This window comes from Canis aureus, chromosome 3, assembly GCF_053574225.1.
Source record: "Canis aureus isolate CA01 chromosome 3, VMU_Caureus_v.1.0, whole genome shotgun sequence".
Lineage (NCBI taxonomy): Eukaryota > Metazoa > Chordata > Mammalia > Carnivora > Canidae > Canis > Canis aureus.
Window position 1 is genome coordinate 67,730,736 of NC_135613.1, and position 27,144 is coordinate 67,757,879.

Here is a 27,144-nt window from a genome sequence, read left to right on the forward strand (position 1 = left end):
TTTCAGAATGGCTGTGGGAGGTGAAGGACATTTGGAAACTTCAGTGATTTTTGCTGCTGTGGTTCTTGAAAGTTTTGCTTAATGTGAAGGAATCCATTTCCAAAAAGCAGGGGCGTAGGTTACTGTGTCATCTTCACTTTTTGCCCGCCCCCCCCCACCCCCCACGGTGAGGTATTTCAAATCCGACTTCTTTTATATACCATCAGGACCAAGGTCACAAATTTTCTCTCACGAATTTTACCATTCTTACTAATTATACTAAGTTCGTGATGATAAATAATGTGACTGTAGTGAGATCACTGAATCTTGATCCCAGCATTTCTAAAAATGAAGGAATTGATTCCATCTCTCTAAAGAACCATGGCCTAATGCCATGCTATTTCCCCATAAATTACATTCAAAGAAGGCATTTTTAATGTGTATTTTTATGAGTCCTTGCTTAATGATTCTAAAAATCAAGCAAATTGTGCACTAAAGAAAGCTTCTACAGAACTTTGGAACATTTTTATGTGGGTGAATTCCAAACCCATTAGTTCATAATTTTTTTTCCTCATCGGCTTTTATCTGTATTGGTCGCGAGATTTAATTAACTCGGCTGTTCCTTATTAGGTCAAATATAGATAATAAGTTATCTATTTAAAGCTGTTTAGGTGGAGCTGGAAATGAGTGACACTTTCTCTTGAGGTTGACAGTTCAAACCCAGTCCCTTTTAAACTGATATATCTGGTGGAGCTAGGGGGCGCTGCGGAGTAGTGCCGTGGTTTGGCTATCAGATCCTGAGATCAATGCATTTGTAATATTGAAGGCACGGGTCAGATCGTGAAAGATGGCTCAGATCCCGGTATATATGTGTAAAATGATTTACTTTAAAAGCTAAATTTCTAGTCCATAGAACCTGTCTCCCTTTGCTTTTCAAAAGAAAACATGTGAAAGAAATAATGTGAATTTGAGATGGGTGAATGTTTCTGGTAATTTGGTTGTGAATGGAAATTTTAAAGTTTAGATTTTAAAGAGAGGGAATGAGGGAAATAGGGAAACTAATGAAGAGAAAAGTTCTCGTAGATCTCAAGTTTTGCAAAGTTGCCCTGTAAACTTTTGTGGTAATTTGCATTAAGAATTGTTTAGCAATGGCACCGATACATTCGTTTCTTACACTATTAATGAGGATTTTTAAAGCAGTGTTATCTTCACTCATTGACTGGTTAAATATTTCTGTCTTCAATAAATACAACTGCCTCAAATACTATATAATTAAGATGGCTAATGGAAACCTTAAAGTTTTATTTACCATTATTTTAGGTTCTCATTGCTGAACGTACTACAGTAATTAGAGTGAAAACAATTCAAGTGGCATAAAGAGCAGTATCAGCCAAATACCATGATTATACTTTTTATAGAAATTTCTTCAATATACTATAGTATGGTTTAAGATCAATATAAGTTTGTGTTTTAAAACTTAGAGGGCTTTTTTTCCCCCTATGTTTGAACCCAACGCAAATTTTAGGGCTTAGTATAAATGTCTGTGTGGTAAACAATTGGACCTTGTTATTTTTACTTGGCTCTCTCTGTCTCTTCTTCCCAATCCCTGAAGAATGATGTATTTTCTACAGAGCTTGGGAGATCCAAGACTGTTTGCCTTTTAGGAAAAGAAAAATCAGTACACAAAAAGAGATCTTCATTTTGGTCTAATCTATCAAATAGCTTACCATTGATTGTTTAAGAAGTATAATTACATCATCATCTGAAGCTGTATTCTCATGTTGGATCTCTATGTAAATTTTGCACACAAAAGGGAAGGCAGGTGGTGGAAGAATCCAGCTTCCTAATATAATACTTCAGAAAAGCTTTGTAGTGTTGGTTTCTGGTTTATGAATTAGAGTAGCTAATTTTATAAAATTAGCATAATGGGAAAAGAATAATAGCATTTAGACTGTTAAACTATTTTAGGCAATAGTGGTTGCTATTTTGCTATGCTGTGAGTGTCCTTGAGTAGTGTTTTATTAAAACAGTGCTAGCAAAGAATTTTTTCCTTCTAATTGTATGGCTAGTTTTTTGTTGGATTTGTCAAATAAAATTCCAAAAAAGCCATTTGTGCCCTTGAGTTGCTTTTGTTTTCTATTAAAGAAATAGTCTTACTGTAGAAAACATAAAGAAGAATATACAGTGCACAAAAAGTACATGTGCAATTCCTCCACCAGAGTAAATCATTCTCATGGCATATTTCCCTCTAGTCTTTTTTTAAAAAATATTTTTTTCCATAGATGAGATCACATACCACATACGCTTATATAAATTGCATGCTTTTTTCCACTTTATAGCATATTTTACATGCTGTATAAAGCAGTTGTATTACATACAACTTTATAAACTTTTTAATAGCTGCATAGTGTTCTACCTTGTAGATGAATTCTGTCTTATTGAACAGTTTTCATATTATTGAACATTTCCAGTTTTCACTTATGGTAAATAATTTGGGTGAATAACATTTGCATATGTAACTCTATGTCTGCAGTTTTTTCTGGGGGAGGGGTCAGAAAGGAGGAGTGGAATTCAGAGGCAAATTCCTAGAAAGGAAATTACCTGGATGCAAAAACTGGTAGCAAGAACATTCTGAAAACTGCTTTTGTTCACTGAAAAGCTTTCTGTGTGTATTTTGGGGCTTTTAATTTTAGGCATAATTCTTTGCTACCTTAAAATGTAAGTATTTTTAAAGCTTTCCAAATAAAGTATCAAAATTGCATTTTAGAGCAAGTGTAGAAACAACAAAAAAAGAATTTATACCCTGATTACAGTGTTTCTTGAAGAAGAGAACTTATTTTTTAATACATTTGAATTTTATATCTTCCTTTAAAATTTTAGGACTCCTCACTAGTCTTGGTATTAATCTTATGCTCTGAAATATTCCATATTTTAAGAAGCAGCTATACTATGTACAACAGAAGGACTGGTTACCAGATAACTTAAGCGCTATTATTTGTATCTGGGTCTGTGTATGGTCTTTATAGTGTGTTGAAATGAAAATTGTATTTGTCCTGAAATATATGTGCTGTATGAGAAACTGTTGTCTAGTTTCTTGGCACTCCAGACAAGTAATGTTTGTCATATTATTCTGCTAAATATTGCTCAAAAGGATCTGTTCTTTTTGGGGAGTGGTTGGGGACAAACATCCAAAATAAGAGTTGTGTAAATCTTTATATTCTGTAGAAATTTTTAACTTTAACAGAGTTTAATGCGTTCTGATTTTAATTCCACTGGGAAATTCTGAATATCTGGCAATTAAGAAAAACATTTATTTGGAAATAACTGAAACTGGCTTCCATTCCTGGATTCGTATGCTGACATTTGACTTATGGGCCAGTGCTGATGATAGAGTCAACTTCTTAGAGCCAAATGGATTCCACAAATTCATGAATATGCCATTCTTTTCTATATAGTATACCTAGGACCTCTTCTTCTACCTCTGTATTTTTGAAAAAAAATGTTTTTAATGTATTAATATGCCTTTATACAGAACACTTATGGGGAATGGTTTCTCAACCTTCAAGGAGAAACAGTCCCTATATCCAGTTTGAGATTATTAGAAGAACGAGAGGCAGCTATATTTGGGGATTTCATCAGAAACTCTTCATTTCAAATATATTTTTAAAATACTTTAAACAGTTAAAGTGATAAATGATGGAGGAATTAGACTGAAAAATGATGCTAAAATTTAAGTCTTCTCTAAGATAAACATAGTATTTATGAGTCGCCCCCCCAGTTAAAAAAAATATTCATGTTCATTGTAGATATTGTTGAAAAACTCAAGAAAATAAATATCCTTAATGCTACCATTCAGACCAAGATATCACCACTATTTAACATTTGGTTCATAGCCTCTTAGTTATTCACATTTATTGTATGTGTCAGTAATGAATTTGATGTCATCTATACTTAATTTTTTTTACTTAATGTGTTAACACTTCCCCGGGTTAAAACAAACAAACAAACAAAAAAAGTCTAGAGCATTGTTAAATAGCATTCTTACATATCATATGATTGTATTTTATTTCATCAGTTTCCTACTATGGAACATTTAGATCGTTTCTCTATTTTGCTGTTTCTCTTTCTAAGGCACTGTTTCAGAGGGTGTTCTTGTGTGTGTGTGTGTGTGTGTGTGTGTGTGTGTGTCTTTGTGCACTTATCTGTAATTCCCTCAGGGTAATCCCCTGGCGATAGAATTCCTGGGTCAAGCAATAAATATGTCCCTACATCTACATCATACTGTCTGAGATGCCAAATTATCCTCTAGAAATGTTGTATCTGTTAATTTTCACCAGGAAGAAATAATTTACCAGGAATATTATTTTTAAAATCTTTCCCAGTTGATAGGGGAAAATAATTTTTATTTTAATTAACATTTCTGATTTAACATTTTTCTTTATTTTGATTGCATGGTTTTATAAGACGACTATTTCTTTTGTGAATTGCTTTTTTTGTCCTTTGGCTCATTTTTTAAATTGGGTTGTCATTAATGATATGCTTAAATAATTTTAAAGATAGAGTTTTTTAAATCATTTCTTTTATAGTCTTAATCCTTGGTTCAATTTCTATGGATCTAAAAATGTAATGACATTAACCTTTTCTTCAGTCTGTTTTCCTTACCCACCATTGGAAAAGTCAGATTAAGTATATAATTTGAGAATTTATTGCATTATATAGATTCTTATATTCAATTTTGAGGTGCCTGGGGAACTCGGTTAAGTGTCTGCCTCTTTAAGATCAGTTCAGGTCATGATCTCAGGGTTCTGAGATTGAGCCCCAAATTAAACTCTATCCTCAGCAGGGAGTCTGTTTAAGATTCTCTCTCTCCCTCACCTCTGCCTCCTCCCTCCCTTGCTCATGCTCTCTGTCTCTCACTCAAATAAATTATTTTTTAATAAATAATAACAATCCATTTTAAATTGGATTCTAACTTATTTATACTTAGAAGATAACTAGAGAACTCCATGTTAGTTTTACTATTTACTTTCCCTGCTTTCAGAAACCCTTTCTTTGAAGAACCACTCAGTCACATTGACTTGTCAATAAAATGTACGTGCTTTGATGTATAAGCTTGTAAAGTACATTTAGTGTTTAATCTTGAAGATCTAATTGTATGATAAGAATAATGCTCTTTGGTACTCTAGAAAGACTGTGTACAATTAGTATATTACTGGTAAATAGCACTGAAACAACTGTTACCTGAGATGGCAAACATATGTTAATCCCTTCTGATTTTTTTTACTAGAAATATTGTTCTTATTGTGTAACTTCCTTATAAAGTCCCCCAAAGCTACTTTTGTATGTGTGGTTTCTCTAAATGCATAAGATGAATATTTCTTTAATGAGAAGTAAAAAACAACTTTTGTTAAATTATCAAAAAGACAGGATAACATTACCATTAAATTGCATTTTGAAAAGAGAAAAAGTATCTTTTGTCTGTCATCATAAGCTTTCACTTCTGCTCATACAGTTAAACCCTTGTCTTCGGTACAAATTTGCATTTTATATGTTGTTACTTTTACATGTATTGTGTTTTACTTTGTTGGAAACCTTTATAGTAGTCTTCATTAATATTTAAATTTTAGAAAATATAGCCATTTTATAGAAAGTTTAGAAAATAAAATGAAAATGACTAATATTTCACAAATAGAGAAGTTAGCATATTTGATAAATATAATAACTTCATTTTTTGTTTTTCCTTTTAGAAAAGTAATTCATGCTTGTTGAAGAAAAATTACACAGAAACCTATAAAGCAGAAAAGTAAAATAATCTACAGTTTTTTTCACCCACAGATTACATTTTTGTCATAGTTGTATCTAGTTTTTCCTGGTCTTCTTATATACCTACCTCGTGTTGAGACTGCACTTAAGCACTGATTTTTTTAATTTAATATTTTCGTTTAAGCAATCCTCTGTATTATTAAGAAAAACTATTCTAGGGACACCTGGGCGACTCAGTGGTTAAGCGTCTGTCTGCCTTCAGCTCAGGGCATGATCCTGGAGTCCCAGGATTGAGTCCCATATTGGGCTCCCTGCATGGAGCTGCTTCTCTCTCTCCTATGTCTTTGCCCCCCCACCTCATGAATATATAAATAAATAATTTTTTTAAAAAAGGAAAAAACTATTTTTTTGAAAAAACTATTTTAATAGCTGTGTAACAGTCATAACATAAGCTTACTGTAATTCATGTAATTACCACTTGTTTCTATTTTTATATTATAAATAATATTCATTGAATATATTTACAAATAAGTCTTAACCCTCATTTCAGATTTCCTTTAAATAATTTCTCAGGGGAGCCCCTGGGTGGTTCAGTTGGTTAAGTGACTGCCTTCAGCTCGGGTGGTAACACCGGGGTCCTGGGATCGAGCCTCACGGTTGGGCTCCCTGCTCAGCGGAGTCTGCTTCTCCCTCTCCTTCTGCCCCTCCCCCACTCATGGGCTCACTCTCTTGGGTAAATAAATAAAATCTAAAAAATAAAATCTTTGTTTAAAAAAATATTTTAAATGAGTTGGAAAAATTAGGGTGACAAAACATGAGAGACTCCTAACTCTGGGAAACAAACAAAGGGTAGTGGAAGGGGAGGTGGGTGGGAAGATGAGGTAACTGGGTGATGGGCACGGAGAAGGGCACTTGATGGGATGAGTACTGGGTGTTATATGTGTTGGCAAATCAAACTTCAATTAAAAAAAAATTCTCAGAAATAGATTCCTCAGGCTAAGTGAGATGAGTGATGACAGCGTTATATTACTTTAAGTTCTACAATGATTCAACAATTCTATACATTACTCGGTGCTCATCACAGTGTGCTCTATTTTTGTTTTTAATTTTTTTAATTTGAGTATCATTGATACACAATTCTACGTTATTTTCAAGTGTACAACTTAGTGATTTGCAAAAATTATATATACATTATACGGTGTTTACCACAAGTGTAACCATTATCAGTCCTGTTACATTGTCCCGTGATGTTGCTTTTACTGCATTATTGACTATATTTGTTAAACTGTGCCCTTTATTCTGTGACTTACTCATTCCAGAAATGGATGCCTGTATCTCCTTCTCTACTTCACCCAGTGCCCCACCTCCTTCTCTTCTGGCAACTATCAATTTGTTCTCTGTATTTATAGGTCTGATTCTGTTTTTTGTTTATTCATTTGTGTGTGTGTGTTTTAGATTCCACTTAGGAATGGAGTCATATGGTATTTGTCTTCTCAATTTGATTTATTTCACTTAACATAGTATCTTCTAGGTCCAGCCACGATGTCTGAAATGGCATGATCTCACCCCCTTTTTCCCTTAATCTCACCCTTTTTAATGGCTGCATAATACTCCAGCGTGTGTGTGTGTGTGTGTGCATGTACATGCATGTGTGTCACACACATATACACAGTATTGATGGACACTTAGGCTGCTTCCATATCTCGGCTATTGTAAATAATGCTGCAATAAACATGACTCCATACATATTTTTTTGAATTAGTGTTTTTGTTTTCTTTCAATGAATGCTCATTAGTGGAATTAATGGATCATATGGTATTTCTATTTTTAATTTTTGAGGAACCTTTATACTATTTTCCACAAGTGGTCTTGCCAGTTTATATTCCCAACAACAGTGCAAGAAGGTTCCTTCTTCTCCAGATCCTCACCAATACTTGTTACTTGTCTTTTTTTTTTTTAATTATTGATTTATGATAGTCACACACACACACAGAGAGAGAGAGAGAGAGGCAGAGAAAGAAGCAGGCTCCATGCACCGGGAGCCCGACGTGGGACTCGATCTCGATCTCGGGTCTCCAGGATTGCGCCCTGGGCCAAAGGCAGGTGCCAAACCGCTGCGCCACCTAGGGATCCCTGTTACATGTCTTTTTGATCTTAGTTGTTAAGACTGGTTTAAGTTGATAACTCATTGTGATTTTGGTTTGCATTTCAGTAATGATGAGTAATGTTGAGCATCTTTTCATGGATCTCTTGGCCATCTGGGTGTCATCTTTAGAACAAGGTCAATTCAGATCCTCTGCCCATTTTTCATTTGATTTGTTTTTTTGTTGTATGAGTTTTTTGTATATTTTGGATATTAACCTCTTCATAGATATATCATGTGCAAATATCTTCTTCTATTCAGTAGATTGCCTTTTTGGTTTTTTGTTGGTTTCCTTTGCTGTGCAAAAAGCTTTTTATTTGGTGTAGTCCTAATAGTTTATTTTTGCTTTTGTTTCCCTTGCTAAAGGAGACTTATCTAGAAAAATGTTGGTATGGCCAGTGTCAGAGAAATTAAATTACTGCCTGTGCTCTGTTCTGATTTTTTTATGGTTTCAGGTCTCACATTTAGGTCTTATATCCATTTTGAGGGTTTTTTTGTTGTATGGTGTTAGAAAGTGATCCAGTTTCATTCCTTTACATATAGCTGTCCAGTTTTCCCAGCACCATTTGTTGAAAGGACCACCTTTTCACTATTGTACATTCTTGCCTCCTTTGTTGTAGGGTAGTTGACCATACAAGAGTATGATAATTACTCTAAGATCACACTGTTTTGATTACTACAGCTTTTGTAGTATATCTTGAAGTCTGGGATTGTGATATCTCCCACTTTGTTTTTGTTTGTTTCTTTTTTAAGATTGCTTTGACTATTCAGGGTCTTTTATAGTTCCATACAAATTTTAGTATTTTTTGTTCTAGTTCTGTGGAAAAATATTAGTGGTATTTTGATAGGGATTGCATTAAATCTGTAGATTGCTTTGGGTAGTATAGACATTTTAACAATATTGATTCTTCTAATCTGTGAACATGGAATATCTTCTCATTTGTTTATGTTGTCTTCAGTTTTTCTTTTGTCAGTGTTTTGTAGTTTTTGGAGTATAGATCTTTCACCTCCATGGTTAAATTTATTCCTAGGTACCCTGTTTTTGATATGGTTGTGAATGGGTTTGTTTTCCCAATTTCTCTTTCTGCTATTTTTTTATTAGTGTATAGAAATGCAATTGATTTCTGTATATTAATTTCATATCCTGTAACTTTACTGAACTCATGTATCAGTTCTAATATATATATATTTTTTTTGTGAAGTCTTTGTAGTTTTCTTTATAACGTATATCATCTGCAAATAGTAAAGTTTGACTTCTTCCTTACCAATTTGATGCCTTTTATTTCTGTGGCTAGAATTTCTAGTACTATGTTGAATAAAAGTAGTAAGAGTGGACATGCTTGTCCTGTTACTGATCTTGGAAGAAGAGCTCCTAGTTTTTCACCATTGGGTATGGTATTAGTGGTGGGTTTGTCATATACGGCCTTTATTATGTTGAAGTAGTTCCCTCTAAATCTATTTTGTTGAGATTATTTTTTTTTATCACGAATGGATGTTGTACTTCACCAATGCTTTTTCTACATTAGTGAGATGATCATATGGTTTTACCTATTTTTTTTTGTTAATATATCATGTTGATTGGTGAATGTTGAACCACCTTTACATCCCTAGAATAAATCCCACTTGATCATGGTGAATGATTTTTTTAATGTATTGTTTGATTTGGTTTGCTCATATATCGAGTATTTTATATCTATGCTTAGCAGAGATATTGGTAGTTTTTGTAGGGTGTTTTGCTTGTTTTGTTTTGTCTTGTAGTGTCCTTATCTGATATTGGTATCGGGGTAATGCTGGTCTCTGTGAATGAATTTGGAAGTTTTCCTTCCTATTCTATTTTTTGGAATAGTTTGAGAAAGAATAGGTATTAACTCTCTACATGTTTGATAGAATTGGCCTGTGAAACCATCTGGTCCTGGACTTTTGTTTGTTGGGAGGCTTTTGTTTTTGTTTTGTTACTGATTGAATTGCATTAGTAGTAATCACTCTGTTAAATATTCTACTTTTTCTTGATTCAGCTTTGGAAGATTATATGTTTCTAGGAATTTAACCATTTCTTCTAGGTTATTTAATTTGTTGGCATAAAACTTTTTATAGTTATTTCTCCTCCTTCAATTCTGATTTTATTTGAGTCATCTCTTTTTTTTTTTTTTTAAGCCTGGCTAAATGTTTATCAGTTTTGTTGATATTTTCAAAGAAGCAGCTCCTAGTTTCATTTATCTATTCTGTTGTTTTTATAGTTTTTATTTCATTTACTTATGTTGTAATCTTTACTACTACTATTATTATTATTATTATTACTACTACTACTATTTTGCTTGTGGCCTCTGCCTTTATTTGTTCTTTTTCTGGCTCCTTTAGGTATAAGGTCAGGTTGTTTGAGATTTTTCATGCTTCTTGTTGTAGGCCTGTATTGCTATAATTTTTCCTTTTAAAATAGTTTTTCCTGCATCTGAAAGATTTTGGACCGTTGTTTTATTTTCATTTGTCTCTATTTTTTTTTAATTTCCTCTTTGATGTATTGTTGGACCCACTTATTGTTCAGTAGCATGTTATTTAGCTTCTATGTATTTGTGTTCTTTCCAGATTTTTTTCTTGCATATGATTTCTAGTTTCATACTGCTGTGGTCAGAAAGGATGCATGGTATGATTTCAGTCTTTCTTAATTTGTTGAGACTTGTTTTGTGGCTTAACACGTGATCTCTTCTGTAGAGTGTTCCATATGGAATTGAAAAGAATGTGTATTCCACTGTTTTGGGATTAAATGTTCTGAATGTATCTGTTAGATCCATATGGTCCAAAGTGTCATTTAAACCCACTGTTCCTTGTTGATTTTGTTTGGATGATCTATCCATTGATGTGTGTGTGAAAATCTCTTACTATTGTATTACTATTGATTTCTTCCTTTGTGTTTGTTAATGGTTGCTTTATGTATTTGGCTGCTATCATGCTGGGTGCATAAATATTTACTGTTGTATCTTATTGTTGGATTGTTCTCTTTATGTAGTGACCTTCTTTGTCTCTTGTTAATCTGTATTGTAAAGTCTGTTTTGTCCAATATAAGTATTGCTACCCTATCTTTTTGCTTCCATTTGCATATTAAATGTTTTTTCCATCACTCCATTTTCAATCTGATGTGTTTCTAAGTCTGAAGGGAGTCTCTTGTAAGCAGCATATAGATGGGTCTTGCTTTTTTATCCTTTTCAGTCACTCTGTGTCTTTTGATTGGAGTAAGTCTGTTTACATTTAAAGTAATTATCAATAGGTAGGTACTTACTGCCCTTTGTTACTTGTTTTACGATTGTTTTTATTCTTTTTTCCTTTCTTCTTGTCTTCCCTATAGTTTTTTTTAATATTATGCTTGGATTCCTTTCTACTTATTCCTTGTGTACCCATTATAGGTTTTTGATTTATGGTTACCATTAGATTCATATATAACATCTCCTGCATATAGCAGTCTATAGTAAGTTGATGGTTACTTAAGTTTGAACCCATTCTAGAAGCACTAAATTTTTACCCCTTACCCTCCATGCACACAAAATTTATGTATGTCATGGTCTTCTTTACATCGTTTTATTTTGTGAATTTGATTGATTTTTCTGCTGGTCTTTGGGTTGTTTTCAGAGTTAGTTGCACTAATGTGGCTGTTATCTTGGTATATAAATGGGACAAGGTAAGCTCAGGATCCTTCTACTCTACCATCTTCCCAAACTCCCTCAGGATGGATAACTTTTTGTTTTAACCTAATTTTTTTGGAGATTTTTATTTTTAAGTAATCTCTGCACCCAGTGTGGAGTTCAAACTCACAACCCCGAGATCAAGAGTCACATGTTCTACTGACTAAGCCAGCCAGGCATCCCAGGATGGATGATTTTTAAGGTTCTTGGTAGAAATTGCCAAATTACATTTCAGAAAAATTATAACCTGTTTTATTGTCATACCAGCAGTGTATAAAAGTGGCCATCTTGTTGAACCTTACCTCACAAGGATGTTTACCTTTTAATCTTTGTGAATATCAGTGGAAATGATATTTCTTAATATAACTTAAATGACATTATTAGGTATTTTATTGTTTTTAATTCAACATATTTTTGAATTTTTGAGGTTGAATACTCAATTTTGAGGTGCCTGGGGAACTCGGTTAAGTGTCTGCCTCTTTAAGATCAGTTCAGGTCATGATCTCAGGGTTCTGAGATTGAGATTCCCACCAGCAGTGTCAGAGGGTTCCTCTTTGTCCACATCTTTGCTTCTGACTGGTGCGAGGGTGGTATCTCGTTGTTTTGATTTGTATTTCCCTAATGCCAAGTGATGTGGAGCATTTTTTCATGTGTCTGTTGGCCATTTGTCATCTTTGGATAAATGTCTCTTCGTATCTTCTGCCCATTTCTTGACTGAATTTTTTGTTCTTTAGGTGTTGAGTTTAATAGGTTCTTTATAGATCTTGGATACTAGCCCTCTATCTTTCAAGACATTTGCAAATATCTTCTCCCATTCTGTAGGTTGCCTGTTAGTTTTGTTGAATGTTTCCTTTGCTGTGCAGAAGCTTTTAATCTTGATGAAGTCTCAGTAGTTCATTTTTGCTTTTGTTTCTCTTGCATTTGGAGATGTGTTTAGCAAGGAGTTGCTGTGGCTGAGGTCGAAGAGGTTGCTGCCTGAGTTCTTTAGATTTTGATGGATTCCTGTCTCACATTTAGGTCTTTCATCCATTTTGAATTTATTTTTGTGTATGGTGTAAGAAGGTGGTCCAGTTTAATTCTTCTGTATGTGGCTGTCCAGTTTTCCCAACACCATTTGTTGAAGAGACCGTCTTTTTCCCGTTGGATATTCTTTCCTGCTTTGTCAAAGATTAGTTGACTGTAGAGGCAAGGGTCCATTGCTAGATTCTCTGTTCTGCTCCATTGATCTGTGTGTCTGTTTTTTTGTGCCAGTACCATACTGTCTTAATGACTACAGCTTTGTAATACAGCTTAAAATATGAAATTGCGATGCCTCCAGCTTTGGTTTTCTTTTTCAACATTACTTTGGCTGTTTGGGTTCTCTTACGGTTCATAAAAATTTTAAGATTTTTGGTTCCAGCTCTGTGAAAAATGTTGATGGCATTTTGAATGAACATGGATGCAAAAATTCTTACCAAGACACTAGCTAATAGAACCCAACAGAACATTATAAGGATTATTCACCACAACCAAGTGGGATTTATTCCTGGGCTGCCAGGATGGTTCAGCATCTGCAAATCAGTCAGTGTGATACACCACAGTAATAAAAGTCCTACTAAAAAGAACATATTAGGGATCCCTGGGTGGTGCAGCGGTTTAGCGCCTGCCTTTGGCCCAGGGCGCAATCCTGGAGACCCGGGATCAAATCCCACGTCGGGCTCCCGGTGCATGGAGCCTGCTTCTCCCTCTGCCTATGTCTCTGCCTCTCTCTCTCTCTCTCTGTGTGTGACTATCATAAATAAATAAAAATTTAAAAAAGGAACACATTAACACATGCTCTGCTTTTTCTTTAGTGTGCTTTACTCTTTCATAATCCTTATAAGCAAGGGATAGCAGGGTAAAGAGACAAGTATATGAACTTGTGGTCTGTACATTTAGAAGATAAAATAGAAGAATTAGATTTTGTCATTTCAGATTTTTTTGGTTGAGAAAATTTAAATAATGAGATTTATGGCTTATTATTAAGGCTTATTTAGATAATTTATGTATTTTTCAGTTTTTTATTGTTTGAGGCCAAGGTTTCAAAAGAGTATGGAGTTTTGGTATACCTTGCTTTAATTGGAATTGAGGGGGTGGCTTAGAGGTTTAGTGCCCGCCTTCATGCCAGGGCGTGATCCTGGAGACCTGGGATCGAGTCCCACATCAAGCTCCCTGCGTGGAACCTGCTTCTTCCTCTGCCTGTGGCTCTGCCTCTCTCTCTCTCTCAATCAGTCTCTGATGAATAAATAAATAAAATCTTTAAAAAAATAATTGGAATCGAGGGTCTAAGTTTTTTCTTTGTAACATTATAATGTTAAAGATATGATAACCAAGATACTCTTTTTCTATTTATTAGCTGGTTCTGACCCATTTCATTATAAAAGTTTTTTTGTTAGTGATGAGATATCTAGACATGCTCCAGCAATTGGAGGGCAAGATATTTTCTTCAAAATAAGCATGTTTGTGAAATTCCATATTACCTTCCTATGGAATATTGGGGAAGTTAAAATATACACGTATCTTTTGTCTGGCAGCTTTTACCTAAAGTAATTGATAATATTGTATCATAAAATTGGGGGGGGGTGCTTTAAATCTATTTAAATTTAAATAAATGCTGAGGTAGTCCAGTAATGTCCTTAATATCAAGTACAATATTGATCAGTCTCCTTATCTAGCAAAGTTTAGCACCTTTTACTTTCTAGAATATTTTGATTATGGAATTAAATACCATCAAATGTAATGAAAATATCACAAAACCTATGTATTTTACTGTCTAGAGAAGGACTTACCCCCTTTCTTCTTAGACAATAATTTCATGCATTGTGTTTAGTAATCTTATTTCTCCTGGGAATCTTGAGTTCTTGTCTGGGTTACAGTTAATTCAAATAAGAAAATAAGCTGAAATAGAGATTGGTAAGAAATAAACCTTACAGTAGAGCTTTAAGAGGTAACAACAAAGGACAAAGCAGCCATAGGAAAGAAGAAAAAAACTAAATGTATAAACAGGAGTCTGAAGGAATTAAGTGAATTGATAAGCTGAGTCCTGTAGCCTTGGATACCTTTTAGGAGTATTGAACTATTATAGCATATGCAATAATTGATAACTCATTTTTTGTGTCGAGATAATTTTTATGTTTGTAATCCTTTTTGGTAGAATGTGAAGTACATTTTAGAGTTTCTTCAGAAATTGTTATAATCAAGTTTGAGTGGTTCCCAATGATCTGAAAATTTTACTTAAATCAGAATGGCTTATTTCCTAACCAAATAGCTACAATTTCTAAAAAATTATTTCTTTTTTGATTGCATAGAAAAAGGTACATGATTCTTGACCCCTGACTACCTGGTTATTCACCTTCAAATGCAGTCCCTTCAAGTTATTAATCTTGGAGTGGTTTGGGTTCCTATCTAGTTACTATAGGAAGAGGCCACATTTTTAAATCAGATTCTTTTATGGAAGTCAGAAGCTAGAGTAATTACTAAATTTTATACATATATATTTTTAAATTTTTTTTATTGGAGTTCAATTTGCCAACATATAGCATAACACCCAGTGCTCATCCCGCCAAGTGCCCCCCTCAGTGCCCGTCACCCAGTCACAAATTACCAAATTATTAACAGATGAGTTTTTGCACTTTGATTTTTAAAACAAAGTTTAGGGGCACCTGCGTGGCTCAGGTTATGATGGGGGGGCCCTGGGTTTGAGCCCCACTTTGGGTTCCTGCTTTTCCCTCTCCCTTTGCCCCTCCCCACCCCCATTCGTGTGCATGCACTCTCTCACTCTCTCTCAAATAAAAACTTAAATTTAATCCACTTGCTATTTTTCTTTTTGTTGTTTTTTTTTAATTTTTTTTATTTATTTATGATAGTCACAGAGAGAGAGAGAGGCAGAGACACAGGCAGAGGGTGAAGCAGGCTCCATGCACCGGGAGCCCGACGTGGGATTCGATCCCGGGTCTCCAGGATCGCGCCCCGGGCCAAAGGCAGGCGCCAAACCGCTGCGCCACCCAGGGATCCCCTATTTTTCATATAAATTGATTTTAATACTTTATATTTAACTCTCCCCCCGTCCCCTCACCCCCTGCCAAAAGCTATGTCTAGATTCTTTGGAATCTATCACTTGCTTTTCTAGAAAAGCTATATTTCAGTACAGCAGAAACTGCTTTCTACTTGACTGATCATTTGTTTACAGGTACTTTGCAGCAGGAAGATAACTGGTTGGCACTGCTGAGCTTTTATTCATTTTACAAGTGGGGTAAAACATTACAGTTATACTAAAAGAGAAATATGTTTTATTAAAGTAACTCTGCAGGGTTATTCTCTATAGCACACTGAAGATACTCCTAAACAAAATCACCACAGTGCCTCACATGTGATAGATGTTTAAGAAGTACTTGTTGAATGAATGAGCATTGAATTAAAAGTATTGGGATCCCTGGGTGGCGCAGCGGTTTGGCGCCTGCCTTTGGCCCAGGGCGCGATCCTGGAGACCCGGGATCGAATCCCACATCGGGCTCCCAGTGCATGAAGCCTGCTTCTCCCTCTGCCTATGTCTCTGCCCCTCTCTCTCTCTCTCTCTCTCTCTCTCTGTGACTATCATAAATAAAAAATTTTTTTTAAAAAGTATTTTGGGGGGCAGCCCGGTTGGCTCAGCGGTTTAGCGCCGCCTTCAGCTCAGGGCCTGATCCTAGAGACCAGGGATCGAGTCCCACGTCAGGCTCCCTGCATGGAGCCTGCTTCTCCCTCTGCCTACACCTCTGCCTCTCTCTCTCTCTCTCTCTCTCTCTCTCTCTCTCTGTCTCTCTCATGAATGAATAAATAATAAAAATTAAAAAAATAGAAGTATTTTTGTTGTCTTAGGAACTTACAGGCAAAGTATCAGGTGCCCTATATACAAAAGATTCTTAACTGGAAAATGTCAACCATCATAATAATTATATTTATTTGTGTCTGGGACACAGGTGGCGATAAAAATAATTGATAAATCTCAGCTGGATGCAGTGAACCTTGAGAAAATCTACCGAGAAGTACAAATAATGAAAATGTTAGACCACCCACACATCATCAAACTTTATCAGGTAAGATGTAACCTTATTCCACTCCATGCTTCTCACTACCTGTTTCCTCATTTGCTTTATTTTTCTCTTTTGTGTTAGTTTTCTTAGTCAATAAAAAAAGAATAATTAATGGTTTTTATTAAGCTGAGCACACACATTTTCTATAAGTAAAAAATTAGGAAATAAAAAACTAGTAGCTTAATTTTAAGTTGTCTCAGACTAAGTTATTTAATTTAAAAAGTTTGTAATTGGGGATCCCTGGGTGGCTCAGCGGTTTAGCGCCTGCCTTTGGCCCAGGGCGCGATCCTGGAGTCCAGTGATCAATTCCCGCGTCGGGCTCCCGGCATTGAGCCTGTTTCTGTCTCTGCCTCTCTCTGTCTATCATGAATAAATAAATAAATCTTAAAAAAATAAAAATAAAAAAGTTTGTAATTGTGCATTGATGATGCTCAACCCTGTTGGCTTTTGGTGGTGATGCCATTAATGCGGATATGGCAGTTTTGCTTATTTAAAAAAATACACTGTTTATGTTTTATGAAATACAAAGGTTAAAATAGTATATTACTTAGTGGCATATTTTATAATACTTAGAGCCAAATCTTATCTTGTTTGGATTATTTTGTCAGATAAAGTAAAGGAGTCATTTTTTAAAAAATCATTTTTTAATAAATTATTGAGATATAATTTTTGTAAAATAAATTGTACCCATCTCAAGTGTGAGCTGTGTTTTTTTTTTTTTTTTTTTAAAGGAAGATCTTCTCTGGGGTTCCTGGGTGTCACAGTTGGCTAAGTGTCTGACTCTTGGTTTCATCTCTGGTCTTGGTATTGAGGGTTGTGGGATCCAGCCTCATGGCTGGCTCCATGCTCAGCACAGAGTCTGCTTGGGATTCATTCTCTTTCTCTCTCCCCCACCTGCACATGCTCTCTCTCTTTCCCTAAAATAAATTAATAAACCTTAAAAAAAAAAAAAAGGAACATCTCTGATTCTTAAAGAGTAATTCATGTTGAGGAATGATATGTAATACAAAACATTTTTTAAACACTTCTATTCATTAATTAGAATTTTTATACTGGAAAACTATTTTTTTTAGGGGGGGGAAGGCAAGAGAGAGAAAGAGAAGGGGAAGAGAGAGAATCTTAAGCAGGCTCCATGCTCAGCACCAAGCCTATAACCGGCTTCTTGATCTCACAACCCTGAGGTCATGACCAGAGCCAAAATCAAGAGTCCAGTGCTTAACCAACTGAGCCATCCAGATGTCCCTATTGGAAAACTATTTTTAAACTAAAATGTTATAGTATGCTAGCCCAGGACTTGGATCTCCATAGCGTGAGGCATGCACCCAGTGGTATGCTGGACTCAGCCTGTGCTAGCTTGTAAGAACTAATTGGTAGATTTGTAGATGTTCTTCGATTCAGCTCAAAATCAGCCTTGGTGGGAGTATTTACACCATAGAGAGCTACTTACAGGTCAGGGCTTTTTTTTTCCCCACACAGAGCTAATACTGGCACGCCATTCTGTGCACTCACGTGGGTTAGCACAAGTGTCCCTTGGGCATAAGAAGCAAATATTAGAACCCTACGCTTATTTTTTGTATTTATCTTCTTGTGTGCATTCTATAATGTACATAATGTGTTTATACAGTGGCACAAGTATGTAATTTGTGTCTCTGCTCATATTCATATAAACATATGCATATGTGTTTGTATATACACATACATGTATATGTGATACATGTTTAGCTAAACAACTTGTTACTAATAGAGACTTGCAATTAAAAAGGTGTAGAGGGATCCCTGGGTGGCGCAGCGGTTTGGCGCCTGCCTTTGGCCCAGGGCACGATCCTGGAGACCCGGGATCAAATCCCACATCGGGCTCCCGGTGCATGGAGCCTGCTTCTCCTTCTGCCTGTGTCTCTGCCTCTCTCTCTCTCTGTGACTATCATAAAAAAAAAAAAAAAAAAAAAAAAAAAGGTGTAGAAACCAGGGAATCCCTGGGTGGCTTGGCGGTTTGGTGCCTGCCTTTGGCTCAGAGCACGATTCTGGAGTCCCGGGATCAAGTCCCATGTCGGGCTCCCGGAGTGGAGCTGCTTCTCCCTCCTCCTGTGTCTCTGCCTCTCTCTCTATGTCTATCATAAATAAATAAATCTTAAAAAAAAAAAAAGGTGTAGAAACCATTGGAGACCATTAATATTACCATTAGAATAAGAGACCATGGTGTGCCACTCAAAACAGTTCCTGAGTTCTAAAACTACAGACTTCTTTGGTCATATTTATATCAGAGTATTTCTCCTTTTAAGCTTTTTTTTTTTTTTAATTCCTAAAGAGGATAGTTATAAGGAACTAATCCAAATCCTTAGAAGTCTGATGAACTATAAGCCAAACTGAGGTTAAAACTACGGTAATTCATATAATTCCATCTTTATTAGAGCTAAATAAGCAGTTAAATTGACTATTTAGCTTATTCAGACTCCAGTTGTTGGTAGCTCTTAGTTTTCTGGCCTGATTGGGAATAGTCTTAAACCTTCATGTTAAAGCAAAATTAATTTCCACCTTTTCAGTAGACAGCAGTTAAATTTTCATTCTTAGCATGTGCCAGTACATAAAAAGATAATGTTACAAAGAATCTAAAATTCACTCATTTTGAGCTTATAAATTAATTTCCTTTTGATTCAGTATAGTTTGAAATACGAAGTTTGTGACACTGACATGCTTCCTTTCTAAACATAGAAAAACTAATTTGAATAAAACTGTACAGCAGTGGAGTTAGGAAGAAGCTTTTGAACAATGTTTTTAAAATAACAGTACTTTGTAATAATATTACAACAGAATAGGAGGAATATACTATTGTGCCAGATTATCTAGACTACAGGCTAGATAAATTGAGCTCTATTTTATTATTCTTAATCAGTCTACCATATAGCAAAGGGCTAGAAAAGTCCATAAGAAGGTGGTAAAAAGTTGATCTTCCATTTGTTAAAATGGAAATTTTGTGTCAATAGGTCTGGGGAGGGGCCTGAGATTCTCCATTTCTAACAGATGCCAGAGCAGTGCTGCTGTTGTTGCTGGTCCATGGACCATACTTGGAAAAGTGAGGATCTAGATTTCTCACAAAAGTGTTAGCAGAAGGTTATTGTCTTGTAAACTTTGCCACCTTATGAATTATTCATAAATTTGATACTTTTATTAGTTTTATGTAATAACTCCATAGAATGTTGAGCTGCAATATAATAGAACTGCAATCCTTTCCTGTCAGACTAATGTGGAATTATTTATCAATAGGTAATGGAGACCAAAAATATGTTGTACCTTGTGACAGAATATGCCAAAAATGGAGAAATTTTTGGTAAGTATTTACTATTCTTTAAATTTGTTTTTAATTTGAAAATGTCACTAATCTTCATGAATGGAATATTTCCTATTGACTTTCCTGCTTGTTTAAGAGTTGGCAACATGAACTAGAAATTTTTAAGCATTACAATATAATAAAATATTCAGTAAAACAAAGCTGTGGAATATAATTTATTCTCTTGTGTTCATGATGTTTATGGTATTAAAGCTATTGCTTAATTCTGTCATCTGCTATTGCAAGGGGGACTTTCTTTCCTTTTATCCTCATTTTTTACCTTTCCTTCCAGGGGAAAAATCAGTTGACAAATACTGAGTTCCAGCTATGTCCCAGGCATTGTTGTAGGTTTAGGGGACGTAATGGTGACTGAAATAATCCAGTCCCTTCTGTTTTGGCTCATACATTTTAGTAAGCTACTGATTATACTGACTATAGCTGTGAGCCCTGGGCAAGTCATTATACCTTTCTGGGACTTGATTCCTTCATCCCTAATAAGGAAGGGTTTTGATTAATTGGTTTCTATGATCCATTCTAACCCTTAAAAAAATTACAAATATTTTGTTCTAGTTTTCACATATTTTTATTCTTACAGAGCCAGAACACTTAGGTAGTCTAACCACTTTTGGTTTTTAACCTGCACATTTAAATCCAAAATGGTTTTTAAATAGCCTTAGTGAGTAATTATTCATATATAATAAATTTCTTTTATTTAATGTGTACAACTTAATTCACTTTCGCATGCACACACACATGAAAGAAACCATCACCACGGTCAAGATATCCATAATTCCCAAAATATCCTTTGTCTATCTTGCCCCACCTCACCTCCAAGCAACTACTGCTCTGATTTCTGTTGCTATAGATGAGTTTGTGTCTTGTAGAGTTTTATAAATGTGGTCATACAGCATATACTCTTTTTTTTTGCATGGCATTTTTCAGTATAATTGTTTTAAGATTTATCCATTTTGTTGTGTGTATCAATATACCATTTCTTTTCATTGCTAAGTAGTTTTATTGTAAATAGCTTTCTACTGTATGAATATACCCCAGGTTATCCATTCATTTGTTCCTATGAATATTTGGGTTGGTTTTGGATTTTGGCCATTACACATGAATTGCTCTGAACATTCATGTCCAAGTCTTGACTTACAGTCTACCTTCAGGTAATTATTCATCACTTTACATATAGCATGAGTCTTAATATGCCATTATTTTGCAGCTCCTGGCTTTTATGTTCTTGTCAGACATTTTACTTATGCTTATTTTATAAAATACAAAATACAGTGTTGTTGCTTTTGTTTAAAAAGTCAATTATGGGATCCCTGGGTGGCGCAGCGGTTTGGCGCCTGCCTTTGGCCCAGGGCATGATCCTGGAGACCCGGGATCGAATCCCACGTCGGGCTCCCGGTGCATGGAGCCTGCTTCTCCCTCTGCCTGTGTCTCTGCCTCTCTCTCTCTCTCTGTATGACTATCATAAATAAATAAAAAATATTTTTTATTAAAAAGTCAATTATGTTTTAAAGATATTGCAGTATTTTTTAAAATCTTACATATTTATTAGTGAAATTATTGCTGTATCCCTATATATAGATGCACATTTTCATTTTCGTTTCTTTGTATAGATACATACCTTCATCTGGTGTCATTTTCCTTCTGTCTGAAGGATTTTCTTTGGCATTTCTTGTAATGCAGGTCTGTTGGTGATGAAATCTTTCAGCTTTTGTGTGTCTAAAATCTTTGTTTTTGAAAGATATTTATACTGGGTATATAATTCTAATTTGGGGTTTTTTTTTCCTCTTTCAGTACTTTAAAGATGTTGCTTCCTGTATTCCCATTTGCATTGTTTCTGAAAAAAAATCTGCTGTCCTCTTTTTCTTTATTCCTCTGTATGTAATGTGGCTTGATATCGTGGCTGCTTTTATAGTTTTTTGTTTACTACTGGTTTCAATGATTTCGCTATGATATGTATGGTTTTCTTCATGATTCTGTTCTTTGAGCTTCCTGGACCTGTGAATATATAGCTTCCATCAATTCCAGAAAACTCTCAGCCATTAGTTTCTCAACCAGTTTTTCTGGCCCACCCATTTCTCATCTTTAGAGACTCTGATTACACATATATTAGGCTGATTGAAATTGTTCTACAGCTCACTAATGTCTTTTACCATTTAAAAATACTCCTTTGTCTTCCTGTATTTCCTTTTGGATAGTTGATGTTTGTAGGTCTTCAAGTCCTAGCATCTTTTCTTCTGCAATGTCTAGTTTGCCATTAATCTCAATCCATTTGCCATTAATTCCTCGTCTCAGATGTTGCAATTTTCTGCTCTGTAAACTTGATTAGGGCCTTTTTCTTTCTTTTTTTATAACTACTATGTCTTTTTTTTTAAGAATTTATTTATTCATGAGAGATAGAGGCAAAGGCAGAGGGAGAAGCAGGCTCCTCGAGGGGAGCCCAATGCGGAACTCCATCCCGGGACCCCAGGATAATGCCCTGAACCAAGGGCAGATGCTCAACCACTGAGCCACCCAGGTGTCCCTATCTACTATGTCTTTAGTTAGCTTTTTAAACATCTGGAATACAGTTTTAATAACTTGTAATGTCCACATCCCCTAATTCTGGTATCTCTATCAGTGCTGAATCAGTTTTAAACCATTCATATTTTTCCCCAGTTTTGGTCAGATTTTCCTGCTTATTCACATGCCTGGTAGTCTTTGAGTGGATGTCAGACATTGTCAGTTTTACCTTACTGGTTGCCACATATTTTTGTATTCCTATACCTTCTCCTGACCTTTGATGTGGGACACAGTTGAGTTACTTGGAAGCAGTTTATATCTTTTGAGTCTTCCTTTTATGATTGGAGTAGTGCTCAGTCTAGGTATTATTATTTCCCACTTTGGAGTACTCTACCCAATGCCCTGTGATTTTGGAGCTTTTTTAGCCTGGTCAGTAGAAACAGACAGTGTTCCTGGTACCAGGCACTATTTTTTTTTTTTTTTAATCCTCATAGATGATTCTTTTTCTAGCCTTGAGTGGTTTTCTCACATATGTGCCAGTACTCTCCTGGATGCTCAAGGGGGACCTTCACATATCAGAGCTTTGCAGTTCTCACCTCTCTCCTTTGGTACGCTCTGTTTTGTTATCTTTATTCAGCTTGTTCTCCTTAGACTCTCAGTTCTGTCTCCTTAACCCGGGGACTCTGCTGGGCTCTGCCTGTGTCTCCTTTTCCTATCCTATGGCCTACATCCTCTCTCTCAAGGCATTAGTTGAGGGTATTCATGAGTCTTACTTCATTTCTTTCCTGCCTGTCAGGGATGACTCTTCTTTGCCTCATGTTCAGTGTGCTATAAACCAGTGTCATATATTTTTGTCTTTTATTTGTTGTGGGGGTTGTTTTGGGCAGGTAAGTCCACTCGCTGTTACTGTATCTTGGTTGAAAGAAGTTTCCAATCCTATCAAAATTATCTTTAATTTTAGCTATTTTTTTTAAAGATTTTATTCATGAGAGAGAGAGAGAGAGGCAGAGACACAGGCAGAAGGAGAAGCAGGCTCCATGCAGGGAGCCCGATGTGGGATTTGATCCCGGGTCTCCAGGATCACGCCCTGGACTGAAGGTGGCACTAAACCGCTGAGCCACCTGGGCTGCCCAAGTTTAGCTATTATAAAAGAAAGAATTATGTATACTTCTGTAGTTTTGAGAAATGTATTATTTAAAGTTGAATTCTAAATAGTTTTTTTTTTTTTAAGATTTTATTTATTCAGTATCAGAAAGGGAGACAAAACATAAAGACTCCTAACTGGGAAACGAACTAGGGGTGGTGGAAGGGGAGGAGGGCGGGGGTTGGGAGTGAATGGGTGACAGGCACTGAGGGGGGCACTTGATGTGATGAGCACTGGGTGTTATTCTGTATGTTGGCAAATTGAACACCAATAAAAAATAAATTTATTATAAAAAAAAGAACTGTTCATACCTTCAGATAAAGGGCAAATAGATATGTAAAAAAAAAAAAAAAGATTTTATTTATTCATGAGAGACAGAGAGAGAGAGGCAGAGACACAGGCAGAGGGAGAAGCAGGCTCCATGCAGGGAGCCTGACCTGGGACTCGATCCCGGGACTCCAGGATCATGCCCTGGGCAGAAGGCGGCGCTAAACTACTGAGTCACCAGGGCTGCCCTAAATAGTTCTATTTAATCATTTTCTAATTGTGTTTCAGGAAAGGTATCTTGCCTTTTTTACTTACAATTTTTCTTTTTCATGCTACTGCTTATTAAACTTATTTAAATTCTTAAGATATTTATTTAGAAGCTTTTTAACTGATGCTACAATCAGAACCGTATGGGCTTTGAAGCCAAACAAATCTAGCTTACCATGTTACTTGTTGCATCACTTGTGACAGGTATCTCTCCTTTTCTTCTTTCTTTTCCTTCATCCTTTTTTCTGTCTTCTGTTCTTACCCTTTTTCTCTCTTTCCTGTTCTTTCTTATATTTGCTTATTCATTCAGTTTAATCAGTTTTTCAAGAAATCTTTATTGAAAACCAGTTATGTGTTACATACTGTTTATATGGTTAGGACTACCACAATGAAGAAAACAGACAAAAATCCCTGTTACAAACCTTACATTCTGGTGTGGGGATAGACACCATAAAAAATAAGTAAATTATATAGTATATTAGATGGTGATAAGTGTTATGGACATAGTAGAACAAGAAAGGGGGTGATTGGGGAGTAGGGAAGTAATTGCAATGTTAAATAGAGCAGTCAGGGAAGGCCGGACTGACATTTGAGCAAAGACTGGAAAGCACAGTCAGATAGTTATGGAAGAAAGGATCATCCAGGAGAGGGAAGAGTAAATCCAGAGGTTCTGAAGGAGTACTGTGCTTGGTATGTTCAAGGAAGAGCAGGGAAGCCAGTATAGCTGGAAAGAGGCAGCAAGAGTAAGGAGGGAGGAAGAAGAGTAGGAGATGAGGTCAGAAAGGCAAATGGCAAGCAGAAGCGGGGCAGATTTGGGAGCTTTGTAGGCCATTGTAAGGACTTTAGCTCTTACTTTGAATAAAATAAGAACTATAAGAGGGGTTTGAGCAAAGAAGAATGTCACATCTAAATCTAATTTGACATTTTAAAACCACCACTCTGGCTACTGTGTTGAAAATAGATTGTAGTGAGGGAGGGTAGAAACAGAGAAATCAGGTAGGAGGCTGTTGCAATAGTCCTAGTAAGAGATGATGATGGCTCAGCAGAGTAGTAGCAGTGCACATAGTGCTATGCGATCAGACTGACAATATGCCTTGAAAGAAGAATGGAGGGTAGCCCAGGTGGGTCAGCGGTTTAGCCCAGGGCCTGATCCTGGAGACCCTGGATCAAGTCCCACATCAGGCTCCCTGCATGGAGCCTACTTCTCCCTCTGCCTGTGTCTCTGCCTCTCTCTCTCTCTCTCTGTCTCTCTCTGTATGTGTCTCTCATGAGTAAATAAATAACATCTTAAAAAAAAGAAGAAGAAGAAGGAATGAATGAATAGAGGGTGCCTTGGCTCAGTTGGTTAAGCATCAGACTCTTGATTTTGGCTCAGGTGATCTCAGGATCATGTGATTGAGCAAAAGTTTGTGACATTAAAAGTTTGGGAAAATAGGAGCCAACAAAGGAGACCACAGAATGCAATGTCCTGGTAACCAAGTGAGGCACATGTTCTTAGGAGGATGGTATTGGGCACCTGGGTGGCTCAGTGGTTGGGTGTCTGCCTTTGGCTCGGGTCGTGATCTCAGGGTCCTGGGATCGGGTCCCACATGGGGCTCCCCGCAGGGAGCCTGTTTCTCCCTCTGCCTGTGTCTCTGCCTCTCTATCTCTGTTTCTCTCATGAATAAATAAATAAAATCTTAAAAAAAAAAAAAAAGTTCTTAAGAGGGTGGTGTGAATGAACATCTGTATCAAATGGATAGATCAAGAAAGATGAAGAATGAAGGTTTACCATTGTATTTGGCAGTTGGTAAGAACAGTTTTGGTGGAGTGAGTGGGTCAAAAGCTACAGAGAAGGGTTTTAACAGCAAATAAGAGAAGAAAAACGGAGAGCGCAGAATATACCACTCTTACAAGGATTTCTACTGCAAAAAGGGAGACTAGAAATGGGGAAGTAGTTGAGAAGAACAGTGGGGTCAAGAGGTTAAGTCTTTACCCACTGGAATATTTTTAAGGCTTGAAGCTATAGTTTGTTTTTTTTTTAAATTTCATTTATTTATTTGAGAGAGATGGCTATTACTTGTGAGATGTCATTTCTGTGAAAATGGAATATTCTAAATTTTCTTTCTTGCCAAGACTTTTGATATTAAGAGTTTGGATCACATTGCGTTATAGAAATTGAAATATAATTTTGGGATTTTTAAATGTATGTAGTTTATTTTTTTAATATAAAATAGGGTGAATACGGAATACAGAGTAAACTGTAGATTCAGATAGGTACAAGCAAGAACAGTCTACTAGCCAGCCAGTTTATGACATGAAGCCCATGAGGAAATAAAACAGAAGTGAAAAAATGCCATCCGTAACATTAATCGAGTAGTGAAAAATATGTATAAGATTTTAAGTGAATTGAGTCAAAAATCTTTTAAGTCAATTGGAGGCTTAGATGAAAAAAAATCACATAAACAGTATTAAACTATGTGTTAAGAACTATGCATTAAAATTTACCTTTTATGTTTCTAACTTTGGAATTCTTCTTTATCACACTTTACAAATACTCCTTTAGTGCCTACTTTGTTTTGGAGGGTGTTGTATTCCTTTTTTTTTTTAATACCTTAGTTTCATATTTAGTTGGCCAGCAAAGCATACTCTGTGTTCTTGAAAAAGTGACTTGAAATTAAATCCTTCTGTTTCCACAGTCATCACCCTGATCTAGGCTTTCATCACCTTATGTCTCAATTATGAAGATCGCATGTTTTACCACTCCCTGTTTCTTTTCCAATCAAATACATTTCTGAAATAATTCCTGTTTAATCTTACCCAGATATTATTTTTATTACATTACTACTGTGTTCAGTAACCTTCATCTCTCATTGTTTTTTGGATAAAATCCAAATTCTTCCATCTGCAAATAGGGTAGCTCCACTAAATAAATGCATGTGCCCAACTATTCCTTCCATACGTCTATGGATTATCCTTAGGTATGGACAGCCAAACTG

At 35.8% G+C, this 27,144-nt stretch overlaps 1 protein-coding gene across 1 annotated transcript in view; it reads left to right on the forward strand.

The window, feature by feature from the left end:
• The window catches only part of SIK2 (salt inducible kinase 2), a 126,104-nt gene that overhangs the window by 1,357 nt on the left and 97,603 nt on the right, over positions 1–27,144 (forward strand). Inside the window, exons 2-3 of the mRNA XM_077893447.1 lie at positions 16,536–16,652; positions 19,911–19,974. Of these exons, the coding sequence (XP_077749573.1) occupies positions 16,536–16,652; positions 19,911–19,974 (181 nt within the window). The remainder of the gene's footprint in view (positions 1–16,535; positions 16,653–19,910; positions 19,975–27,144) is intronic.